At 33.5% G+C, this 20,597-nt stretch overlaps 2 protein-coding genes across 7 annotated transcripts; both read left to right on the top strand.

The window, feature by feature from the left end:
* Nucleotides 1-3,052: 3,052 nt before the first annotated feature.
* Nucleotides 3,053-8,214, top strand: LOC110815967 (Protein kinase superfamily protein). Of its 3 annotated transcripts, XM_022043961.2 has the most exons (8): nt 3,053-3,305; nt 3,602-3,692; nt 4,623-4,746; nt 5,023-5,138; nt 5,242-5,452; nt 5,737-5,974; nt 6,992-7,142; nt 7,647-8,214. In XM_022043961.2, exons 3-8 carry the CDS (start codon nt 4,674-4,676, stop codon nt 8,031-8,033), a joined length of 1,176 nt encoding a protein of 391 aa, XP_021899653.2. In that variant the 5' UTR covers nt 3,053-3,305; nt 3,602-3,692; nt 4,623-4,673; the 3' UTR covers nt 8,034-8,214. The 3 variants fall into 3 exon arrangements, with proteins under 3 accessions (XP_021899653.2, XP_021899645.2, XP_088076974.1); XM_022043953.2 differs by lacking the exon at nt 3,602-3,692 and having other exon boundaries at nt 3,054-3,305; XM_088220848.1 differs by lacking the exons at nt 3,053-3,305; nt 3,602-3,692 and adding an exon at nt 3,706-4,084.
* Nucleotides 8,215-9,701: 1,487 nt separating this feature from the next.
* Nucleotides 9,702-20,578, top strand: LOC110815984 (uncharacterized). Of its 4 annotated transcripts, none has more exons than XM_088220846.1 (10): nt 9,702-10,096; nt 10,491-10,947; nt 13,166-13,295; nt 14,536-15,023; nt 17,872-17,952; nt 18,061-18,162; nt 18,533-18,646; nt 18,778-18,861; nt 19,503-19,574; nt 19,879-20,578. In XM_088220846.1, exons 2-10 carry the CDS (start codon nt 10,627-10,629, stop codon nt 20,149-20,151), a joined length of 1,665 nt encoding a protein of 554 aa, XP_088076972.1. In that variant the 5' UTR covers nt 9,702-10,096; nt 10,491-10,626; the 3' UTR covers nt 20,152-20,578. The 4 variants fall into 4 exon arrangements, with proteins under 4 accessions (XP_088076972.1, XP_088076971.1, XP_088076970.1 ...); XM_088220845.1 differs by having other exon boundaries at nt 9,702-10,399; XM_088220844.1 differs by having other exon boundaries at nt 9,702-10,947.
* The last annotated feature ends 19 nt before the right edge of the window (nt 20,579-20,597 follow it).

Genomic DNA, 20,597 nt, shown 5'->3' with positions numbered 1-20,597 from the left:
TGAATGATCTAGATTCAGCATGTCTACAGAAAATGCAATCATTATGCTAACTTTTTAGTCAACCACGCTTTTTCGATGTCTCCCGGGTTGCACTTCCATCGTCACACTTTTGTCAAACTTGTTCAGCTCAGTAGTGATGACTTTGTCTGGGTGTACTGACCTAAAATATATAATACTTAGGCTTGGTGTTGTTTTCTCTCTTTTAATAAAAAAAGTTAGGACATCCTACTTCAAAAGATGGAGAAAAGAAATAAAAGTCTCATTTATACAAATGAAATAATCAAAATACAAATGAAATTATCAAGTATTAAAAGATCATTCCTAACCAAAATATAAGCAACCTTATTAGAAATTATAAAAACTCAAAAAAAAAAAAACAGACACACCAAGATAACATCTAAAAATGACCTAAACACCAACTAATTATCTCTATAAATTAGTGCATTTATATTCAATTTTTTCACACCAAGATAATATCTAAAAATGACCTAAACACCAACTAATCATCTCTATAAAATGGTGTATTTACATTTAATTTGTAAAAAATTGTTTATGATAATTAGGAAGACTCCATATTATTAGGACAAAGTAACAAAATTTATTCCTCTAGGGATTTGGGAATAATAACTGAGAGATCACATTTAAATTTTTTTTAGAAAAAAATTATATCAACATAAGTTTTAGATATTATATTTAAGAGTTTGATTAATCAAGTATTTCATCGGTAGTAAGGCATCATTAGATTGTTAGAATAACATTTCTTTTTAAATTCATAAATCTGTAAAAATTAAACATACATTCTAGTACTGAATTAAAGAGAAATATAATCGAAAACATAACTGAATCCATCGCAGAATATTTGTTCACATTCGGCATTAGGATCTTCCGAATCAAACGACGTCTTGAAACTAGTTTTTTTTTTCTGGTGACGAAATTTCAGAAAAATAAAATAACAACATTTTAATTTGGAGACTATAACTGCCTTTTATATCGACTAAATTTTATAATTTTCATTTCGTCCATCATAAAGTGAGAATATTACAAAAATAGTATATATATATTACAAGTCCATACTTAAATCTGATACATTAAAGTTCAATATTATTTAACCATATTTGATCACTTTTAAACGAGTTCATTAAATTGACAATCTGATACGCATACTAAAATTTACATTAAGCTCGTATATTAGAAAAATCCAACATAATGTCTATCTACTACATACATATCATTAAGTGCAATTATCATTATAAGATTTCATTTTGCTTCAAAATACAATTATCCTTAACAACCATAAAAATTTATAAAATTATACTTGACAAAAAAAAAACTTGATTTCATAAAGAGAAAACTTAATTGGAATATTTTTCCAGTAATCTAAATTTATTTTATATAATGTATAGTGTAATCTAAATATATATTGAAATATGATTTTATACACACTGTTATATATAATTATATAATTAAATATAAGGTCTAGTATATATTGTGATATATATGCTTACAACACATAACTCGAATATATATATATATATATATATATTGTTCTTTTTCTTCTTCCAGAAACGAACTTATGAAATCGCCATTCTTCGTGTGCGAGTATGCGTGTGCATATATATATATATATATATATATATATATCACCATCGATTGATTCTTTCCTCCCGAGCTCACAACTACAAAAAAATTTGATGCGACACATTATAAAACCTACCAGACTAAAATATAAGAGAATATTCCCCATGGTTGATAAATGAAAAAAATTCATTATAACAAAAAAAATATTAAATATTAAATTATAATAAATATTAAATTTTTTATATAAGAAAATTAAAATAATTTTTATTAAATTCAACATATCTTAATAATAATAAAATAACGAAAAATTATAAATACATACTTTTCAAAAATAATACAACATAATGTGATTGAGAGACCTGTCGATAAAATTTTTAATTTTCTTATTTATTTATTATTTCTATTTAATTATTACACATAAAAAATTAAAAATTTTAATCGATGAAAAATTTATATAAATTTTTTTTTATAAATAAAAAGAAATATCAAAATAAAATTGATAGTGGTTTATATTATTATATTTTAATTTTTCACAAAATATAATAATTTTATTATTTATTTTTAGATGTTATTTATTTTATTAAAATATTATTTATTATTTTAAGTATTATTTAACGGTTATAAAAAAATAAAAAAAATAAAATATTAAATTAATAAATCATCAATTTAATTATTAAAATTAACATTTTATAATAATTTATCTAATATAAATTAAAAAATTATGTTTTTAATTTTAAACTTTGATGGATTTTTTAAAAAATTATTATAGAAACGAATATAAAATTGTCATAATTGAAGTATATAAACATTACATATGACAGCAGAATTAAAAATTACAAACTTGAAAATATGTCATTAAAAAAAACAAACTTGTATTAAATAAAAGTCAACTCGCTCCGTATTTAAAGAAACAAGTTGGTCCGAGAACCTTAAGTCAAACAAGAAAACTAAAACCACAAGTTTACGTGTCCGTACAATAAAATTATTTAATTCCCTATAAAACCACACGTGTAACACGTGTTTTCACTTTAATTTATTTACGGTCTTAATCTTCTGGCCTAGTAGCTAAAATTTATGAGTTTATACTCGGTAATTTACTCTTAATTCGAGTAACTAAATTAACTAAGAAGTGGGATAAATAGGTAAAAAAAAAAATGTAATTAAAAATTTAATCTAGTTATTTTACAAATAAAATATTATCGATATTAAATAGTGACTATTAATAAAATAATTAAAATTTTAATAAAACTTTTATAAATGTGAAATTTGACATAAAATTTATTTTTTTTTATTTTAATATAAAATAATAATAATTAATTCCCTAAATTTAAGCTTTTAGTATAAATTTTTATCCCTTCTTCCTGTTATTGATAAAATAATAATAATAATAAGTTTTACCGCCGTAGTTTTATATGGAAGTGGTTGGTACGTGGAAATTTATGATAAGAAGTGTGTCCTAAAAGTTGACTCGTTGACTTTTACGCGCCACCGTACGAGAAGCCAGGGTCTCCACCATTTACTTTTCTTCAACGGAGGCGGCAGGAGGAAGGAGCTTATGTAGAAGTCAGTCTTCGGCAGATAACCTGAAACACAGAAAATATTCAAAACACCAGACGCGTCCCTTCTTCGACATGGCCTACTAAGATCTTAAACTTTTTATTTCCTCTCTTCTTCTCCTATTGCGTTCACTACCTTACCTCTCCTTCATCTAATCTTTTGCTTTTCCGGTACGTTTCTGCATCTGCCTTTCTTTTCTTCTTCTTCTTCATCATCATCATCTTCTTCTTCTTCATCATCATCATCTTCTTCTTCTTCATCTTCTTCTCTCATTTATGGTCGACTACGTATATGGATCTTGTTAGTTGTTTCTGTAGTTTGTTTTACTGACGAACTTTGTTTGCCCTTTTCGGATTTTCTAGCGTTTTTCTGCTTTACGTTGGGCTTTTGCTAGACTGTTTTTTTCGCCTTGATTCGTGATATCTGCTTTCGGATTTTTATATCCATAGCTGTGTTTCTGATCCAGTGGTGTTTGTTGCGTTGCTTCGTCTTTTCGACCGTACTGGATTTGATTGTGCGTCTTCTTTGCATTGATGTACTGGTTCAATTTTGTCTAAGTAAGGAACTAATCTCCTCTTTAAGAAATTGGTCCCTCTTTTGGATGTTCAATTTATCTCTGATAATACAAAAGGATGTTAGCTGTGAAATTTGGTTCTAGCAATGTAGACTCCAAAGTGGTTAGTTGAATCTCATCCAAAAATTTTGGGGAAAGACTTCTTTAGGCCTGTAAATGGCATGTAGAGGCTGTCTTCAATGGAGTTTCTATACAGTTTGATTCAGTTGATGTTTTTGTACGTCAATCAACTGGTGCTCCTTCTGTATGTAACTTGCAGAGAGCTTACTTCTCCCGTCACGTGGCTGGTGGAGTTGAGAATTCAGGAGATGTTTTCTTTTCATGTGCACGGGGTAGAATTTAGTGTGCCTTAAAGAGAGGATTGTAAGAATCAAGGTCAGTGGCTGCAGCAAATGCAAAAATGTTACACAAAAATTGAAAGACAATGAATAGGAAATCTTAGCATGGATAGAGTTAGCTTTATGGTTCAAACATACTTGAGGAATGAATTTAAGATCCAAATTGGGGATATGTGTCAGCACAATGGAGAGAGATGGCAGATCAGGTGGGTAAATGTTTAAAACTGTTGTCCCACCTGGGTCTGGTGATCACATATAGGGGAAGAAAGCATCACTGTTCCTACCTTTCAAATATTCGATTCAAGTTTTAAGTTCTGGGCAGGGCTTGGTGCCTTCTGTGTGCTTATTTTCCTATGAAAGCTCTGATCTGTTAGTTTCATAAGGCTTGCTGAGGGAAACCAGTTTGGACAGTTTACTGTATTTAAGTTTCTAGTTCTGTTAATCATCTAAATTGAGTATGGTTCTGATGAGACTGGCTTGTCCTTCATAACATTATATTGCATTCCTTTATTATTGCTGTTAATTAATTAATTAATTACACATAAAATATATTTCCCATGATTCAATTCTGGCAGGTTCTCACAGTGTCTTCATTCGGAGAATTGGTCGGAGAATATCATACAGTTATGGGTTGCTTTTCTTTCGTATTCCATAAGAGGCCAGCCTCATCAATGAACGATTCTTTTGATTGTAATGAAGGTAAACAGAAATAGCAATTAATATGCAAGTTACAACTGATAAAGGACTTAAGGGAAAATTGAATAAGTAAAGTTTTGACAGATTGTTCTGAATTTATCCTTACTGAGGAAGTTTTTTCCCGATAATTTCTTATAACTAAAATGAGGCTTTTGTTGTTCTTTCTGCATTTCTTTACTCTGTTTGTAAAAGTTAACTACACTACGCATTGAACAATTTTTTGCATATTCTGACTGAACTGAGGATTTTATTTTCTGAATGGTTTTTATTTGTGAACAGAAATTTCAGGAATTAGCAATGTTAAAATATACACATACAAAGAGTTAAAAACTGCCACCAATGATTTTAGTCCCACCAATAAAATTGGGGAGGGAGGCTTCGGTTTTGTTTACAAGGTAATTGCGTATCTTAGTATAACATCATTTTTGTTTGGTTTATGAAGTATTTGGCATAGAACATGATTCTCCCACTGAAAAAAATTATTTCATGGATGCTCAGGGATGTCTCAAAGATGGGAAAATTGCAGCCATAAAAGTTCTAGCAGCTGAATCAAGACAGGGAGTCAAGGAATTTTTGACAGAGATTAATGTGATCTCAGAAATAGAGCATGAAAATTTAGTAAAACTTTTTGGGTGTTGTGTGGAAGGCCATCATAGAATCCTGGTCTACAACTACCTTGAGAATAATAGCCTTGCTCAGACTCTTCTTGGTAATTACAGCTTTATTCTCTATTAGATGTCTTTGCTACTCTTTCTTGAGGATGCTTGCATTAAATGGCAAAGCAATTTCACCTAGTACTACTTTTTCCTTCTAAGAAAACACTTTTTTCTAAAAATTTTTTCGACATTTCTGAAAAATGATTTTACATTTAATGTAGACATAGAAATAACACTATATTTGTATATTGTATTACAGGATTCGAAATACATGCACATAAGATAGCATTCTGTGAAACAAATTAAGTTGAATGATTTGGAACCTTTTGACTTGCAGGTGCAGGTCACAGTGGTATACAGTTTGATTGGCGCACTCGGTCTAGGATTTGTGTTGGGGTTGCATGTGGGCTCGCCTTCCTTCACGAGGAAGTACGGCCACACATTATTCATAGAGACATAAAAGCAAGCAATATTCTGCTTGATAAAGACTTAACTGCCAAAATTTCAGATTTTGGTCTTGCAAAGCTTATCCCAGCAGACATGACTCATGTTAGCACTCGAGTGGCTGGAACAATGTAAGTTTCATCCTTGCTGCTATCATGTTCTACATATGCATTCATTTGCTAGCTTTCTCTTGGCATGTCAGTTACCAAATCCATGCTATATTGGTTCTTACAGTATATGTTATTCATAATTACATCAAGATCACAGAATTCTGAGAAATGTATTTTCAGCACTTTGTGCATTTGCAGTTTTCTTATTTGTGGTAGACGGTGGGATAAATTGGTTATGTGCCAACTTTTTGGTGGCTTTTGTGGGGCGTAATTCTGTACTGAAGATGACAGTAATTGTATGCAAATTCAGGAGTCTTCAGGGCTAAGTTGATAAAGTCTTAACTTTGTCATGGTCATAAAGTAATATTGGTTCAGTCCTAGATTATATTTAGGGTTAATTACTAAATTAGTCAGCAAAGGTTGATATATAATTTAATCCCTAATGTTTTTCTAGCTACAATTTGGTTCTGACGTTTTTAATTTGTTTCAAATACTCAATTTCATTCTATTTTGTAATAAAAAGAACTTAAAATAATTAGGTCATGTTTGGATATTTAAATAGCTCAAAAAATGAATTTGACTAATTGATTAAATAAATAAATTAATAATAATAACAAATATTTCTAATACTTTTATGAAGTTATTAAGTTAATTAATTAGATAAAGTCATTTTTTTGAGTTAGTTTTTAAAACAATCAGACAGTCTAACTTTTTTAGACTTTTCCGTTAGAAAATGAGAGAAAACTGAGAATTTGAAACAAATAAAAAACATCATGGAATAATTGTAACGAAAAAGATATTTGGGAGCAAATTGTGACAAGTATCATTTTTCGAAAACTAATATGGTAATTTGCCCTTATATTTATTATGATCCTGTAACCTCTGTAAGTTTCTGTTGTTGAGCTGTTAAAACTTTTTTCAAATTAATAATGGGTCAGGTGTAGGAAAGTTGATATTAACTTTCATGTTTTTACATCATAATTTTCTAAACTGTTAGATTGATGTGATCCTCAGATGTATCTGAATTTGTTTTGACAGAGGTTATCTGGCTCCAGAGTATGCAATCAGGGGCCAATTGACACGGAAAGCAGATATTTACAGTTTTGGGGTCCTCCTTATGGAAATAGTTAGTGGAAGATGTAACACAAATACACGGTTGCCAATTGATCAGCAGTATCTTCTTGAGCGGGTAATGAACTTTTCCCCCAAAATATGGTCAAACTTTCATTGGCAGTGAAAGAAGCATGAGTTTCAGTGCATGGGCCTGCAATTTCCTTGCTGTTTTGTTTTCTTTCCAGTTTGTATTTTGTTTTCTAGCAATATCTGTTTAGTTATGCTCCCTATGAAATCTACCAAAAACAGGTAATCTAGAACTCAAATCATGTAGAATAATTGGACATGATATAGGTCTTCTTTTCTAAAACAATTGAGACCTGCATCAGTTAATAATTTAGGAAGTGAAGAGAAAAGGTCCCCAAAGTTAGGACTTGCAAGTTGAGTATGAAAGACGAATGTTTCTTTGCAGTTATGAAGGTTGTATTAGTCCCATGATGGACAGCATCTTGAGTTGTTCTGAATGGTTGACCTTATTTTAGGTTGGAGTAAAAAGCTTCTCATTGAGGCTTTTAATTGAGTGGTAACAGTGCTTTTTCCCAGCTAAAAGCTTAGTCACCCACGTGATTTTCTGTTGCAGACATGGGATCTGTACGAGAGAAAGGAGCTTGTGGAGCTGGTCGACACATCTTTGAATGGAGATTTTGATGCTGAAGAGGCTTGTAGATTCCTAAAAATTGGTCTTCTGTGCACCCAAGATTCTCCAAAACTTCGACCATCTATGTCAAGTGTTGTCAAGATGCTGAGAGGCAAGAAGGACATTGACGATGAAAAGATCACAAAGCCAGGGTTACTATCTGATTTTATGGACCTCAAAGTGCGAAATGGACAAAAACCGGCTGAAACAAAGACTACATCTTCCTATAACATGTCATCTGGGTCAGACAACCTGGACAATTCGTCTTCAGGAACCTCAGCCTGGCAAACTATGAGTTCTGCAACTGCAATATATGATAGGAGCATTTAAACAGCAAGGTAAAAGAATTAAGTCCATCTAATTTATTTTTATTCTACTCTAGTTTTGGGTTTTGGAGCTTCCTATTTGTGTAAATTGTATGAGTTCCTTTCAACATTTACCCCTGTCAATTAGGCAGGAGAACTCTTTGTAAATGGTTTTGGTTTAGTGAAGAGAGTTTTTGCAGTTTTGATCTCTTTGTTCCGGCAAATTCTCGAGCATCTTGTTAGTGGATATATTGGTGTATGCTCAGTCATTAGAACCTCTAATTGTTCCACCAACAAATGTTATGACTCTAAATGCATGTTGAACTTTCACAATGGAGTGAGAGCTGATTTTTTACACTGCTGAAAAACTATTGGGAAAAAATGATAGGAGACAATTTCCAAATCTCTCCTAAAAGATTTTTAAGCAGTGGAAATTCTTCTCAACTTAGAGGACATCCTGGTAGAGAAATTTTAAAATTTTTAAAAAAGAAAAAGAAAAAAGAATTACAGCTGAATAGGTTGGAGATAAAACCCCTTGGATAAAAATGAAATAAATTTCTAAATTTCTAAATTTCTAAACCACTTAACTCGGAAACATAAATACATTAGAAATCAAGTAAAATAAAATAATATTATCGGTTATAAGTAGGATATTAGTTTGTCTCAAATCAAATTACACATTTTTAATTATAATAATTTTAAACTTTGCATTATTATTAAATTATAAATAGAATTCTCCTTTATTTCTTAAAAATCCCAATAATTAACACTTTGTTGAACTGAGTTGTACAGTGAACTCGTAGTTTTAGTTTGATGACTCCAAGTTGGTGCAGTTTTAAACATTATGAATTTTTATGATATGATATATGGTTTTAATAAGAACATAAATAATTTGAAATCATAAAAATTACGTTAATTTAATCTCGTATTGAAAAATAATTGAGTTTTATTAAAAAGTTTAAGAATTTGAATTTTTAAAATATAATTATTAAAATTCATAAAAATATTAATCTAGTGATTGTTAGGTTTGAGATTTAATCCTCTTGTAAGAGATGAGTTACTGTGCTCAGACATAATCATCTTTAATATTTAAACGAATCTATTTTAGGAGTTATATCCCTATTTTAAAATAAAACTCGAATGATCACGATTTTATTGACTAATTAACGATATGAGGGGAATTCGGCCCCGATTGTTTTCATTTTTTGTAAGTTTGCTAAAAGAATCATAAAAATTCATAAAGTTACATATATTGGTATAGGGAGAAAAAGTGAATGTAGGTAGAGGAACATTCCCTAATTCAAAAAGACTTGGTAAGTTAAATCAAAGACAAAAATAGAAGATGTTGGTATGGAAAACTAGTAGAATTTTTTTTAATTCATTCTTTCAACTTCTAATTTAACTCATTCAAATTTTATTTAATTCCCTTGTCATCATAACTTCAAATGGTTGAAAATTGCATTAACGGGATAATTCCCTATTAAGAAACAATCTAATTAAGTTTAATCATTTAATCATCTAAAAATTTCTGCCCACGGTGATTTATTTATTATACACTGATTAATTAAAGTAGAAAGGCTTTACAATAGAACCGGTTGTATGTAATTATAGCCGCCCCCCCACCCCTTCTTCTCTCATTTTGGAAGAGGTGGGTCCCACAGAAATATTAATATACAACTCCTCCAACCCTAATCCACAAAGACAGAGTAAATGATGTTTGTCAAGTCCTTCTCTCTCTGCAACTACCCACAGGAGTCCCCTGCTTCTTCTCTCTCCTTCTTTAACTTCAACTTTTTTAACACTTTTTAGCTTCTCTCTTTTTCACCAGTGCTCTGCGAAATTGCCTTTCAAAGCTTATTAGGGCTTTTTCCTCTTGTCATTACAATAACAAGAAATCAAAGATAAGATTACAATCCCATTAAATTTAACAAATCTCCTTCCTTTTTTCACTTTCATGACAAGGGCCCTCCGTCCTCAGCCTCATCTGTCGGTGTTTCCTTATTTATATCATTCATCTTCTTCTCCGTCTGTTTTGGGTTTTTTAAGGCCTTTGGATCTACTGTTATCTAAAAGGGGTTGCAGCGAGTGGTGGGTTAACTTCAGATTGCTCTGTTTTTTTCCCTTCTTTTTTTTTGTTTCTTTTTTTCTTTCATTTCCCTTTTTGAAATCAAAGAAGTTTGTGTCAAAGGGGAATGATTTACTTCAATTTTGGGCCTTTTTGAAGAGCTACTTTTTTGAAAACTTAAATGGGAAGCAATTTGCGTTGAACGAATAAACGTGATCCATAGTTACTGTGCGTCATTATGTATAGTTACTCTGCGGGTATGAAATGAAAGTTTCTGGATCCTCTTCTTCTTCTTCTTAGCAATTTATATGTGAGAAACCTATGAGGTTGGTTCTTTAAACTGCCCCGCTTCTTGGGTTTTTCTCTTTCATATGGACAGCTTAGCTGATTTCACATTTTGTTCTTTGAGACTTACAGAGTTTCGGGTTCATAACTCAGATGGTTATCGATAGCGTTTACGTTACCAAATCCAGTTTTTGAGTCATATCTGGCAAATCGTTCAATGCGATTTTGAGTAGTAGTTTTAGCTGTTTTCAGTGGCGTCATCAGAGTGATGGAAGACATAGGGCTGTTCAAGCAGGGATGGAAATGGCTTCAAACCCAGAAACACGTGTATTCGCGGGTGCGAACTGGTCTGGGGTGCTTTAGGGAGAAAATGGGAGTGGTTGCAGAGCGCCATTGGCCGATGGTGTGTAGTGGGTGCGCGAGACTCTTTAAGCTTTTGGTGTTGCTGTTGATTTACTGGAAAGACTGCGTTTTTCGGGGTTTTCAGTCAACTATTAAACTGGGTTCGGCTTCGTTGCTTGTCATAATGTGGAGTTGCTTTCTTAGTCTGACTTCTATTTCTTGCTTGGTTTATGTACTCCTCAGTATGGTAAATCATTCTTCTTATTTTGAATCTTTCATTTTTCTTTAGTGCTCTGACTGAATTTTGTTCGACCTGATCTTGGTAGTTCTCTATGTTTCATTAGTTGCTCTTCAACTGCTCTTTTTCCTACCGGGCTAGATAAAGAAAACAAATTTGCACTTCTTCCCCTAAAAATAAATTATAGTGCTATTCAATTGTATACTCGATTGTATCATGATAAAATCTTTTGGATTGATGTGTTTTCCAATGGTGTTAAATCTGCATCTCTTTTCTGATACTAAAATGTATCATGGTTCTTGAGCTGTTTGTGGAAGTAGCTGTCTTTCGGGACCCTTTTCTTATGGTGTATGTTATTCAAAGTAGGAGACCACTTAACAAAGGGGAAATCCCAATTGGACAGGAGGAAAATAACCTTGAGACTATTAAAACAATCTCCAAAAGAACTTATAGCTTAAATATTCCGAAGGAACAGTAAGGAAGAGTTTGTGGACTTGATGGAATCTTGAACAGATTTTTCATCCAAGTCTCTTGGAAAACATTTTTAACTTTAGAACCATTTGCGGAAAAGCCTCTGAATCGATATCCTAAGCTCATGAGGGATTCTCTACTTCATGCTTGTGAAATGGCTAAAGATAGTGCTCAACTTGACTTGCAAGATCAAGCTTGGAAACCTGTGTTTCAAGGCCAAGCAACATGTTTTTGTATATCCAGCAAATGGCTTAATAAATTTTTATAGAGAAAGTTAAAAAAGCCATTATGTATTTTGGATTATCACATTTAGCACTTATAATTTTAATTAAAACAATTTGAATTATGTGTTTTATGCATGTCCTAGATAGGATTTTCTTTTAGCAATGAAATGTTACTATTAAAGTGAATAAATAAATAAATGTTGCACATGAATCAAGCGATGCTACTATAGTCCATATGATCTTTTCCTTCTCTAACATGACGAATCAATTTCATTTTTGCCTACATTTTCTTTTCATTTTCATTCCTTGTCAGAGTTTCCTTTGCCATGTGGAACATGGATTAGCATTATGTCATTCCTACAAGTGATCCGTTATTCAAGAATGGAAGAAATGCAAAATTTATTCCCTCTGTAGTTATAGTAATAATTGCTCTCTTAATATTCACAAAGTTTAATGTGTCTCTTGTTTTATGAAAATTCCTAATCTTCCTCCCTCTTCCTGTGAGATCTTCATCTCTTTTTTAATCTAAAAACATACAAAAACCAAAAAGAAAAGAGGGGCTAATGAACTGAGCAGTGATGCTAGAGTTGAGGGTGAGGTATGAACAAATATGAAAAGGAAAATGCTGACTCAGAGAAAGAAATATGAAAGGGATAAAGATTTTTAGATTTTTAGACAAGGAAGAGAGTTTTTAGGGCTTAGGGACTTTGGGGAAGATGAGAAAGATTTGTAAATTTGAGAATTTTTAAATTATTATTTCACTAAAGAAATAGTCTCTTATGTCTAACATTAGAATATTACCTTGTCATTAACGTTTAATTATTGAAAATCCAATTTGGGACATGCATAGAACATAGAGTTTAAAACTATATTCACTAGAATCAAGGTGATAGTTGAGAAGACCTTTCAAAAAAGTAATTTTTTCCCATTTTATATTAATCATGTGGGTCAATATAGGACAATGTTGTCACTAGAAGTAGCATATCTTATTTTGCTCTTTTTTTTGGTTTGACAATTTCTTTGCTTGTTGTATATTTGCTTGAAGTACGCTCCCAACACTGCTTTCCTTTTATATTGTTTACTTTTATTTTTTTGTTGCATGTTTTGTTAGAGAATGTACTTTATATGTAATTACCTAGAGTTAAATTAGGTTAAAGGATATATTGGTAAATATATCCTATGTAATTAACTGTCGGTCTCCTTTTTTATTTTCAAGAACTTGTATACATCAGGTTATGATATTCAATAAAATATACACGCATAATTCTTACTAGGGTGTCAGAGCTATAAGTTAAGAAACTTTGAACTCCTTTACGAACTTCAAGAACTTTTTCTTTGAGAAAAGGCAACCCATCCTTTCCTTTCTTTCCTTTTCTCAATCCAAATGGAGAATTTAGTTCTTATATGAGTAAATAACAACTTGGAATTAGTTAGAAATGCAAAGATTCATTTTTATAAATAGGTCAGGACCAATCTTATCAAAGAGAGCATCATATCTGCAATGCCCCTAACAGTCAGGTTTTATTTTGCAGGGAGCTGCTGGTGCTGCAGTTAAGTACCTGGGTTACACTCCTGGGCTTTTTATAGTAGGACTTTTTGCTATTCTAATTTTATGGATGTATGCTAACTTTTGGATCACCGGAACCTTGTTTGTAGTTGGAGGTATGCTTGATTACTTTGACATCGGATTTGAAATTTAGTCCTGTGGCATGATGTACCATACTGGGATTTATGTAATCATCACTTGTAATCTTCTGAGCTTTTGATTATTATTGTGTAGGACATGAAAGGTATGATATCTGACATTCACTGTTGATGAACTGGAACTTTTTTGTTAGAAGTATTAGAACATTTATTTTTGATATAGGGAAAGAACAGAATGGTGTTATTTCTTAAGTAATTATAGCCATCAATTTGTTAACGGGCTAATGGATTTTAACATATACACTATTCTGAATGATAATCTTGTTAGTTCTCTCTCTCTCTCTCTCTCTCTCTCTCTCTCTGAATAAATGCATTCTTTGTCAATTTTTGTTTTTCTTTCCAGAGTATATGCTTAGAATATTGTGGATTCAACATCTTTTTGGTGCATTCGGGTGTTGAACAGAAACACTTAAAGAACAGACATTATATTACTGATCAGAAGGTGTTCTCAATCTTACAAGAGTTTGAAATTATTTGTGAACAGACTTGAGTGTTTTAGAGCTAGCATGCATTGCATTTGCATAAACTGGCTTAGGTATGATAGAGGTAATTAGACTGTGATGAGGAATATGATAGAGTTTATTAGGATATAATGGACAAGGTGATGGTTGGAAAAGTTTTTTATTCTAGGTGGAGGAAGCGGACAGGTGGTTGTCTTTCTTTGTTGTCCTTTGTCGTGATCCTTAATGGCAACCCTTGGTTTTTGCTTAGAGAGTCTAAGAGAGTGAGACAAGGTAATCCTAGATAAGATATTAGTAGCTTCAACATGTATGCGTGCAAGGGTATGCTATCTTGTGCATGCTGTGTGTATTACCTACCTTTGACTTGCATGTGTGCAAGGTTGTGCTGTCTTGTGTATGCATTTTATATATATGTGTGCAGCTATTAGCTGGCATAGACTTGCATGTGTCCATGGCATGCTATCCTGTATATGCATGTATGCCTTACATAGCTTTGACTTGCACATTCGAGGGTATGCTGTCTTGTTTACCTGTGTGTGTTTGTGTATTTTCGCAGTATCATTTCTGTATCACCTGAATGTTTTACGATCAAGACAACAAACTTTAGAATTTGATTGTCATTAGTTTGGAAATCGTCTTGCAATTTTATTTGCCTTGTGATTCTATATTTTTTCCCTTGAACTTTTTAACATTTCAATACATCCTGAGACCTAAATTCTCTAACCTTTTTAATCCAGGTTATTTGTTCTCCCTAAATCATGCTCGGTTGGTGGTCTTGATGGCAACTGTATATGCACTTTATTGTGTCAAAGTTCAACTTGGATGGCTTGGTGTTTCTCTGTCAGTTAATCTTTCATTTCTCTCAAATGATCTATGTAATTGTCTGCTCCAATGGTGTGACAATGTGAGTGAAAGCACACATTCTGAAGAACTGAAACAAGCAGAAAAAGTTCTGGAAGATGAGTTCTCTGGAGAGTGTGAGTACTCAGTTCCTGTTGATGAACCTGAGAAGGTGCACTCAAGTAAAGCATACACCAAGCCAGCTGCTACAACTATTGTTACTAACCAGAAGGAGTCTTCTACTAGCAAGGTGATCAGAGAAGAAATCAATTCAGCTGATGAAATGAGAAGGATATTAAATAGTATTGATCATTATGAGGCATTGGGTTTTCCTCGTCATAAAAAGATTGACGCTATAGTATTGAAAAAGGAATACAGGAGAAAGGTAGATTCTAATTTCTATGGAACTCGGTACACAGGCATATTTTTTTGTTTTGGATTGATGTTCTATGAAGAATGGTTGAATATGTATTTTATTGAATTTTACGGTTCAATATATGCAGGTTTTCTAAAATATAAAAAGAATATATCATTACTTACATTAATTACGTACGGTATAGTTTACCCTAATGTTCTTTAACCTAATTACATACTCTCTTTAATACTTCTCAAGATAAGGAATCAATATTATTCATCCCCACCTTGCTTGCTAATGATAGTTTGGAATGCTGAATACTCAGGTTTTTAGTCAACATATTTGCAAGCTGTGAACTGGTTGCCATGCATGGACTACATATTAAGTCACCATCTACTAACTTCAATATATTTAGTTTTGTCATGTTGAACCAGATTATGGGCTGTGTTTATGGTTGATCTATTGTCACATTATAGGCACATGGGCTATCCCACTTGATTTTAAGAGCTTCTAAGATTTTTTTAGTCATAGTAATTCATATACTCCTTGAGCCATTACTCGAAGTTCTGGGTATGCACTTGACCTTGCAGCCATACTTTGCTTCTAAGGAAAGTACAATAATCTGTGGTAGATCTTCTGTCTGCCACTGATCTTGCATAGTTTGTACCCATATAGGCTTGTAGGAGTAACTTGTCATTTTTTATGAATTTAATTTCTTTACCAGTTGACTCTTTTAAGTAATGCATCACTTTGTAGGTTGCTTGAAAGTGTACTTTTTAAGGTTGTGTATGAACTGATTTATAACACTTATTGTATAGGCGATGTCACGTCTTGTGTGTGACAGATACATTAATCTTGCAACTAATCTCTGATACCTCTCTTTATCTATTGGTGTATCTTGTTATGTCACTCCAGATTATGATTGGGATTGATAGAAGTTCTTGCCAACTTACATGCTAGGTTACTTATATCTTTTAACAGGTCATGAATGTATTTCTGCAGGGAGTGCATGCTCATATCTCTTAACAAGTCATGAATGTACATCAATAAGAGTTCTAACTGATAAGCCCGATCTTTATTCACAAATTGTTTGAAGCAGACTGCATCCTACTGCTATCCATCACAAGAATTCAATATTGATCCAATTCCTGCCACCAACCTAACAACATAATAGGATATTTAGTGATTAATCTCTTTTCTTGTTTCGTGGACCACGTTTTGACTTTCAAATCATAAATCCGGGCTTGCATCTTTGACTTAAAAATTGGTTTCTCTGATTTCATCCTACACTTCTCTGGTTGTGGGCAGGAACATGATTGTTTTATTTGTCTCTGGCAACATAAAGTTCCAAAGCCACATCATGATCATTGAGTCTTCTTCATCCCACATGTCAAACGCGGGGTCTTCTGGTTTTGGTCCTCTGCCTAAGAGGTGGTTGAGTTTTCCTTTTCTTTTGATCCAAATTAATTGCAACCAACTCAAGTAGTCCTTCCCGGTGAAGTGATAAGCAGCTTGAATTGGCTGAAATTTTCTATTATTTTGGTAGTGTTTCCCATTTGGGAATTTGTTCCTGTACTTTGGGATATAGCCTCCGACTTATTTTAAGAGTTGTGGAGCAATTAAGATCAAATAAAAGGTCATGGGAAGGATGTTGCCAGTAGAGAGCGCGGCTGTGTGCCTGGATAGAACCATCAACTGGAGCAACCGAGCAGGAAGGCGGTAGCACAAGTCTCAGCAACCTAGACAGAGACATGTGCAATAGGATGAGCCATAGCTTGGTCTATGCGGCTGGCGGTGTGCAGCCAAGGAGGTTGGAGGTGTGACTGAAGAAGCTGGGTGTGAGGCTGTGGCAGGATTGGCTGGATAGGGCACTGTGCAGGTGCAGGCATGTGGTTCTGGCAACTGACTGCTGAGCAGTTCCTTCTGGCAGCTTTTGGCTGTGAGCTTTTGGTGGCTAGGGCTCGCTATGAAGGCTGGCTTGTGGTGGAAATGGCTGTTGTGGTGGCTGAAGGTTAGGGTTGTGGTAGCCGGCAATAAAGGTCAACCACCCTTTAGGGTTTTCTTATTTTGGCAATGAAGGTCAAATAAGATTTATAGCAGAGTTTATGGTTTCTTAACTTGACTCTAATACTATGTGAACAATAGTTGGATATATATTTTATTGAATATTATAACTATATATCAAAGTTTTCTAGAATAGAAAAGGAAATAGACTATTAATTATATAGGGTATATTTTACCAGAACGCCCTTTAACTCAATTACACACTCCCTTTAAAATGTTCTGATAACTTATTAGTTAGGATCTGATTTCCAGTGAAGGAGGGTATACTTGTGAGTTTCGCTCTTATGGAATGTTTTCTTGATTCAACAATAGCATATACTTTCTTAGAGATGCAAATAAAGTTAAAATAGTAAATATTGAAAAAGAGAATTTGAGCTGACGAGAGAAAAAAGTTTTTAGGGTTAAGGGTGTGACACTAGCTATTTGGTTCTTTATTTAATCATTGGCCCTTGAATAATAAAATAGTTAGTGTCAGATAATCAGTATTCTTTGTGAAAACAGGAGATGTTTTGGGGCATTTACTCTTCTTTTAAATAATTAGAGATAACTGGTTCCAAACATTCCTCTTCAATCCACTCCTCGATAAAAAAGAATAACTTGTAAAGGCTTGCAAAGGCCTTATAAACCTCATTGATATCTTGTATTTTGATGACTTGTAAAGGCAGATTTAGATGTAAAGCACCCTTGATATCTTTTATATGGAATTTCCCTTTTTTTCTCAAAAGTGGAAGAAAGAAAGAAAGAATCTATTTGGTGTAATATGCATTTACTGTAGATTTACTTTTGGCTTATTAACCGATTCTGTGTTGTTCAGGCAATGCTGGTGCATCCTGATAAGAATATGGGAAGTCCCTTGGCAAGTGAATCGTTTAAGAAGCTTCAATGTGCTTATGAGGTAAGTTGCCTGGATGCGTCCCATTGAGCTTATCTTCCTGTGTTCACTTCGTAGTATATAAATTATGCTTGTGTTCCTTTACGCCACTGATTATGGAATAATCCACAGGTTCTTTCTGATTCAGTGAAGAAGAGAGATTATGATGAACAGTTGAAAAAGGAAGAATCCAGGAGGAGTGTCTGTCAAAGGTCCCATAGCACGTCACATCAGGTAACCTTACGTTATCTGCTTGTTTATCTACTTTAGGAGATTTTTTATACAGTTTCTAAACGAGATTTTTGTAATGTTATTGTAAAAATTTTGTTATCTTGCTTTTGAATTCGTCATGTTCACATAAAAGGGTAATTCCTTATTTCATGTGTTCTCGTTTCTTAGTTATTAATGAAGATCCATTTTCTAACAGTGATATTGATGCTTGGTAGAAATCTTTGAGGAAAATTTGTGTGTACGCAGGCATAAACATTTTCTGACATGCATGCATAGCTTCGTTTCCAGTGGGCCAATGTTGTCCCCTTGGTGATTTAGATGATATTTTTTTATATCAGGAAGTAAATCTTAATAAGATATCTTATTTTTACAGAGTAGTTCAGATTATCGTTCTGAAGAGTCGAGACGGATACAATGCACAAAATGTGGCAATTCCCATATATGGGTATGCACCAATAGGAGTAAGGCCAAAGCAAGATGGTGTCAGGTCAGTCAATCTCAGTTATGCTCATTAATTTAATTCTCACTCCCTCTCCCCCTAAAGTCTTTTAGATTTCAGTTATGTTTCTTTTTTTGCAGCAAAAGTTTTACCAACATATGTTGCTTTTTTTACTTCAGGATTGTTGTCAGTATCATCAAGCCAAGGATGGGGATGGATGGGTTGAATACAAAGGATCATTGGCATTTGAAAGACGTCAAAATGTATGGTCCTTAGCAAAGAGCTTGATAAGTTTGCTGTGTAGCTATTTATTAGATCAAATTACAATTCTGAGTTTTGACTAATTTGAAAACTCTTTCCATATCACATTAGTTACTGATATTAACAATCATAAAGATAACTTACTAGGTGTAGTTTCGCAAGTCTGTGCTCAGTATGTATTTTCCATAAGATCATTGAACCTATTCCCAAAGAAAAGGGTATTTCCGAAAGGATATAGGTGCCTTGAAAAGCTGTCAGGAGGCCAGCGCATGAGATGCCGCTTTTTGGGCTGCAGTTTGAACGTCCTGTCCCATAGGTCAGGAATAAATTATGTACTTATGGAGGTTTAGGTACTAAAGAGTTTTGTAAGAAGTGCCCTATATACAACTACGTACAAGTAACTCATTTTCCTAGTGGGGTATTTTGATTATATATTTGATTTGTGCGTAAAACTGGACTATGCAAGCCAACTATTTAATATTTGTCAGTAATTAGTTTAATCCATTCATTAAATTGAGTATCAATACAAGTAATGCCTAATACAGTAGTGAGACTGCATGATTATTTTGTAATTTGTCCCAATCTGTTAAGGGGATCAGTTGCAGTGTTGGTTATGCTTATTCGCTTCGTTTCTTCCCTGTAGATGGAAATACCACGCGCCTTTGTGTGTGCTGAGAGCAAGATCTTTGATGTGTCAGAATGGGCTATCTGTCAGGTCAGGAGTTTTGCATGGCTTTTAAATCTATCATTGATAATTTTTTCCTTTTGCATTTTCGAAGGCTTTTTATCTACATTGTGGAGTATTTTGTTGAATATTTGATGGGCTATTGACTCATTTGGCACAATGAAATGCCATGAATGTTATTGCATAGATTCATGTTAAAGGAAATGAAAAGGAGTGCGCTGTCCAAGTTACTTGAACATGATGCATAACTGATTAACTTGACAGTCTGTCCAACTTTACTATCTAGGTAATTTTATTTCTACTATATCAAATCTAAAAAGGTATACTTCTGCAGGGAATGGCATGTAGGCCCAACACTCATCGACCTAGCTTCCATGTAAACATGGTTGGCTTGGAGAAGACAACACAAAGATCCAGCTCTAGCAGGTTTCCGTGGGATTTAGATGCTGAGATGATTGATGAAGATGAAGAAGAGTTCGAACTGTGGCTTCAGCAGGCTATGGCATCTGGCCTCTTTTGTGAGACCTCAAAGCGCAGAAAGAGCTGGAGCCCCTTTAAATTGCATCAGAAGAAAGGGAAGAAGCAATGGAGAAGATCATCCACCTGAATCACTGGCTGAAGGAGCTTCTCCGCTGCAGGTTTATCTATCCCTTGTTCCTGGAGGGATGAAAAGCTGAGAAAGCATAAGGAGTGCAAATGGATATGCAGGGCAAAGAATGGAGATGTTGGGAGGAGACAGTATCTCCGAACCTAGGCTTCTCAGGATCTTGTCGAAGGACAGATCAATTTGGTCCTAGTTGTAAATAGATGAGGGCCGTTTCTTTTCTCCATCTTTGCTCAAATTGGTTTTTGAGCATATTCATGCCATTAGGAACAAACTCAGAGCAAAACCATTTTGCCTGTTGTAAATTTGTGGTAGATAGATTGATGACAACGTTGAAGTTCTTTGCCCCATCTCACATTGTAATAAAAGCATTGAAATGGAAAATTCTTGAAAAAATGAATAGGTCTGCATGCCTACGAACCTCCTTTAATTGTTTGGTCTATACTGGA

Source organism: Carica papaya, chromosome 5 (assembly GCF_054855325.1).
Source record: "Carica papaya isolate Zhongbai chromosome 5, ASM5485532v1, whole genome shotgun sequence".
Lineage (NCBI taxonomy): Eukaryota > Viridiplantae > Streptophyta > Magnoliopsida > Brassicales > Caricaceae > Carica > Carica papaya.
Note: the sequence above shows the minus strand (reverse complement) of the source record. Positions and strands in the feature narration are given on the sequence as shown.

Excerpts from the sequence above, each read along its gene's own strand:
- LOC110815967 (XM_022043961.2), top strand. The coding sequence starts at position 4,674 with ATGGGTTGCTTTTCTTTCGTATTCCATAAGAGGCCAGCCTCATCAATG. Across the intron at positions 4,747-5,022 it reads TTCTTTTGATTGTAATGAAG|AAATTTCAGGAATTAGCAAT; the intron begins GTAAACAGAAAT and ends ATTTGTGAACAG. Across the intron at positions 5,975-6,991 it reads ACTCGAGTGGCTGGAACAAT|AGGTTATCTGGCTCCAGAGT; the intron begins GTAAGTTTCATC and ends TTGTTTTGACAG.
- LOC110815984 (XM_088220846.1), top strand. The coding sequence starts at position 10,627 with ATGGAAGACATAGGGCTGTTCAAGCAGGGATGGAAATGGCTTCAAACC. Across the intron at positions 10,948-13,165 it reads TTTATGTACTCCTCAGTATG|GGAGCTGCTGGTGCTGCAGT; the intron begins GTAAATCATTCT and ends TTTATTTTGCAG. Across the intron at positions 18,647-18,777 it reads CCAAAGCAAGATGGTGTCAG|GATTGTTGTCAGTATCATCA; the intron begins GTCAGTCAATCT and ends TTTTTACTTCAG.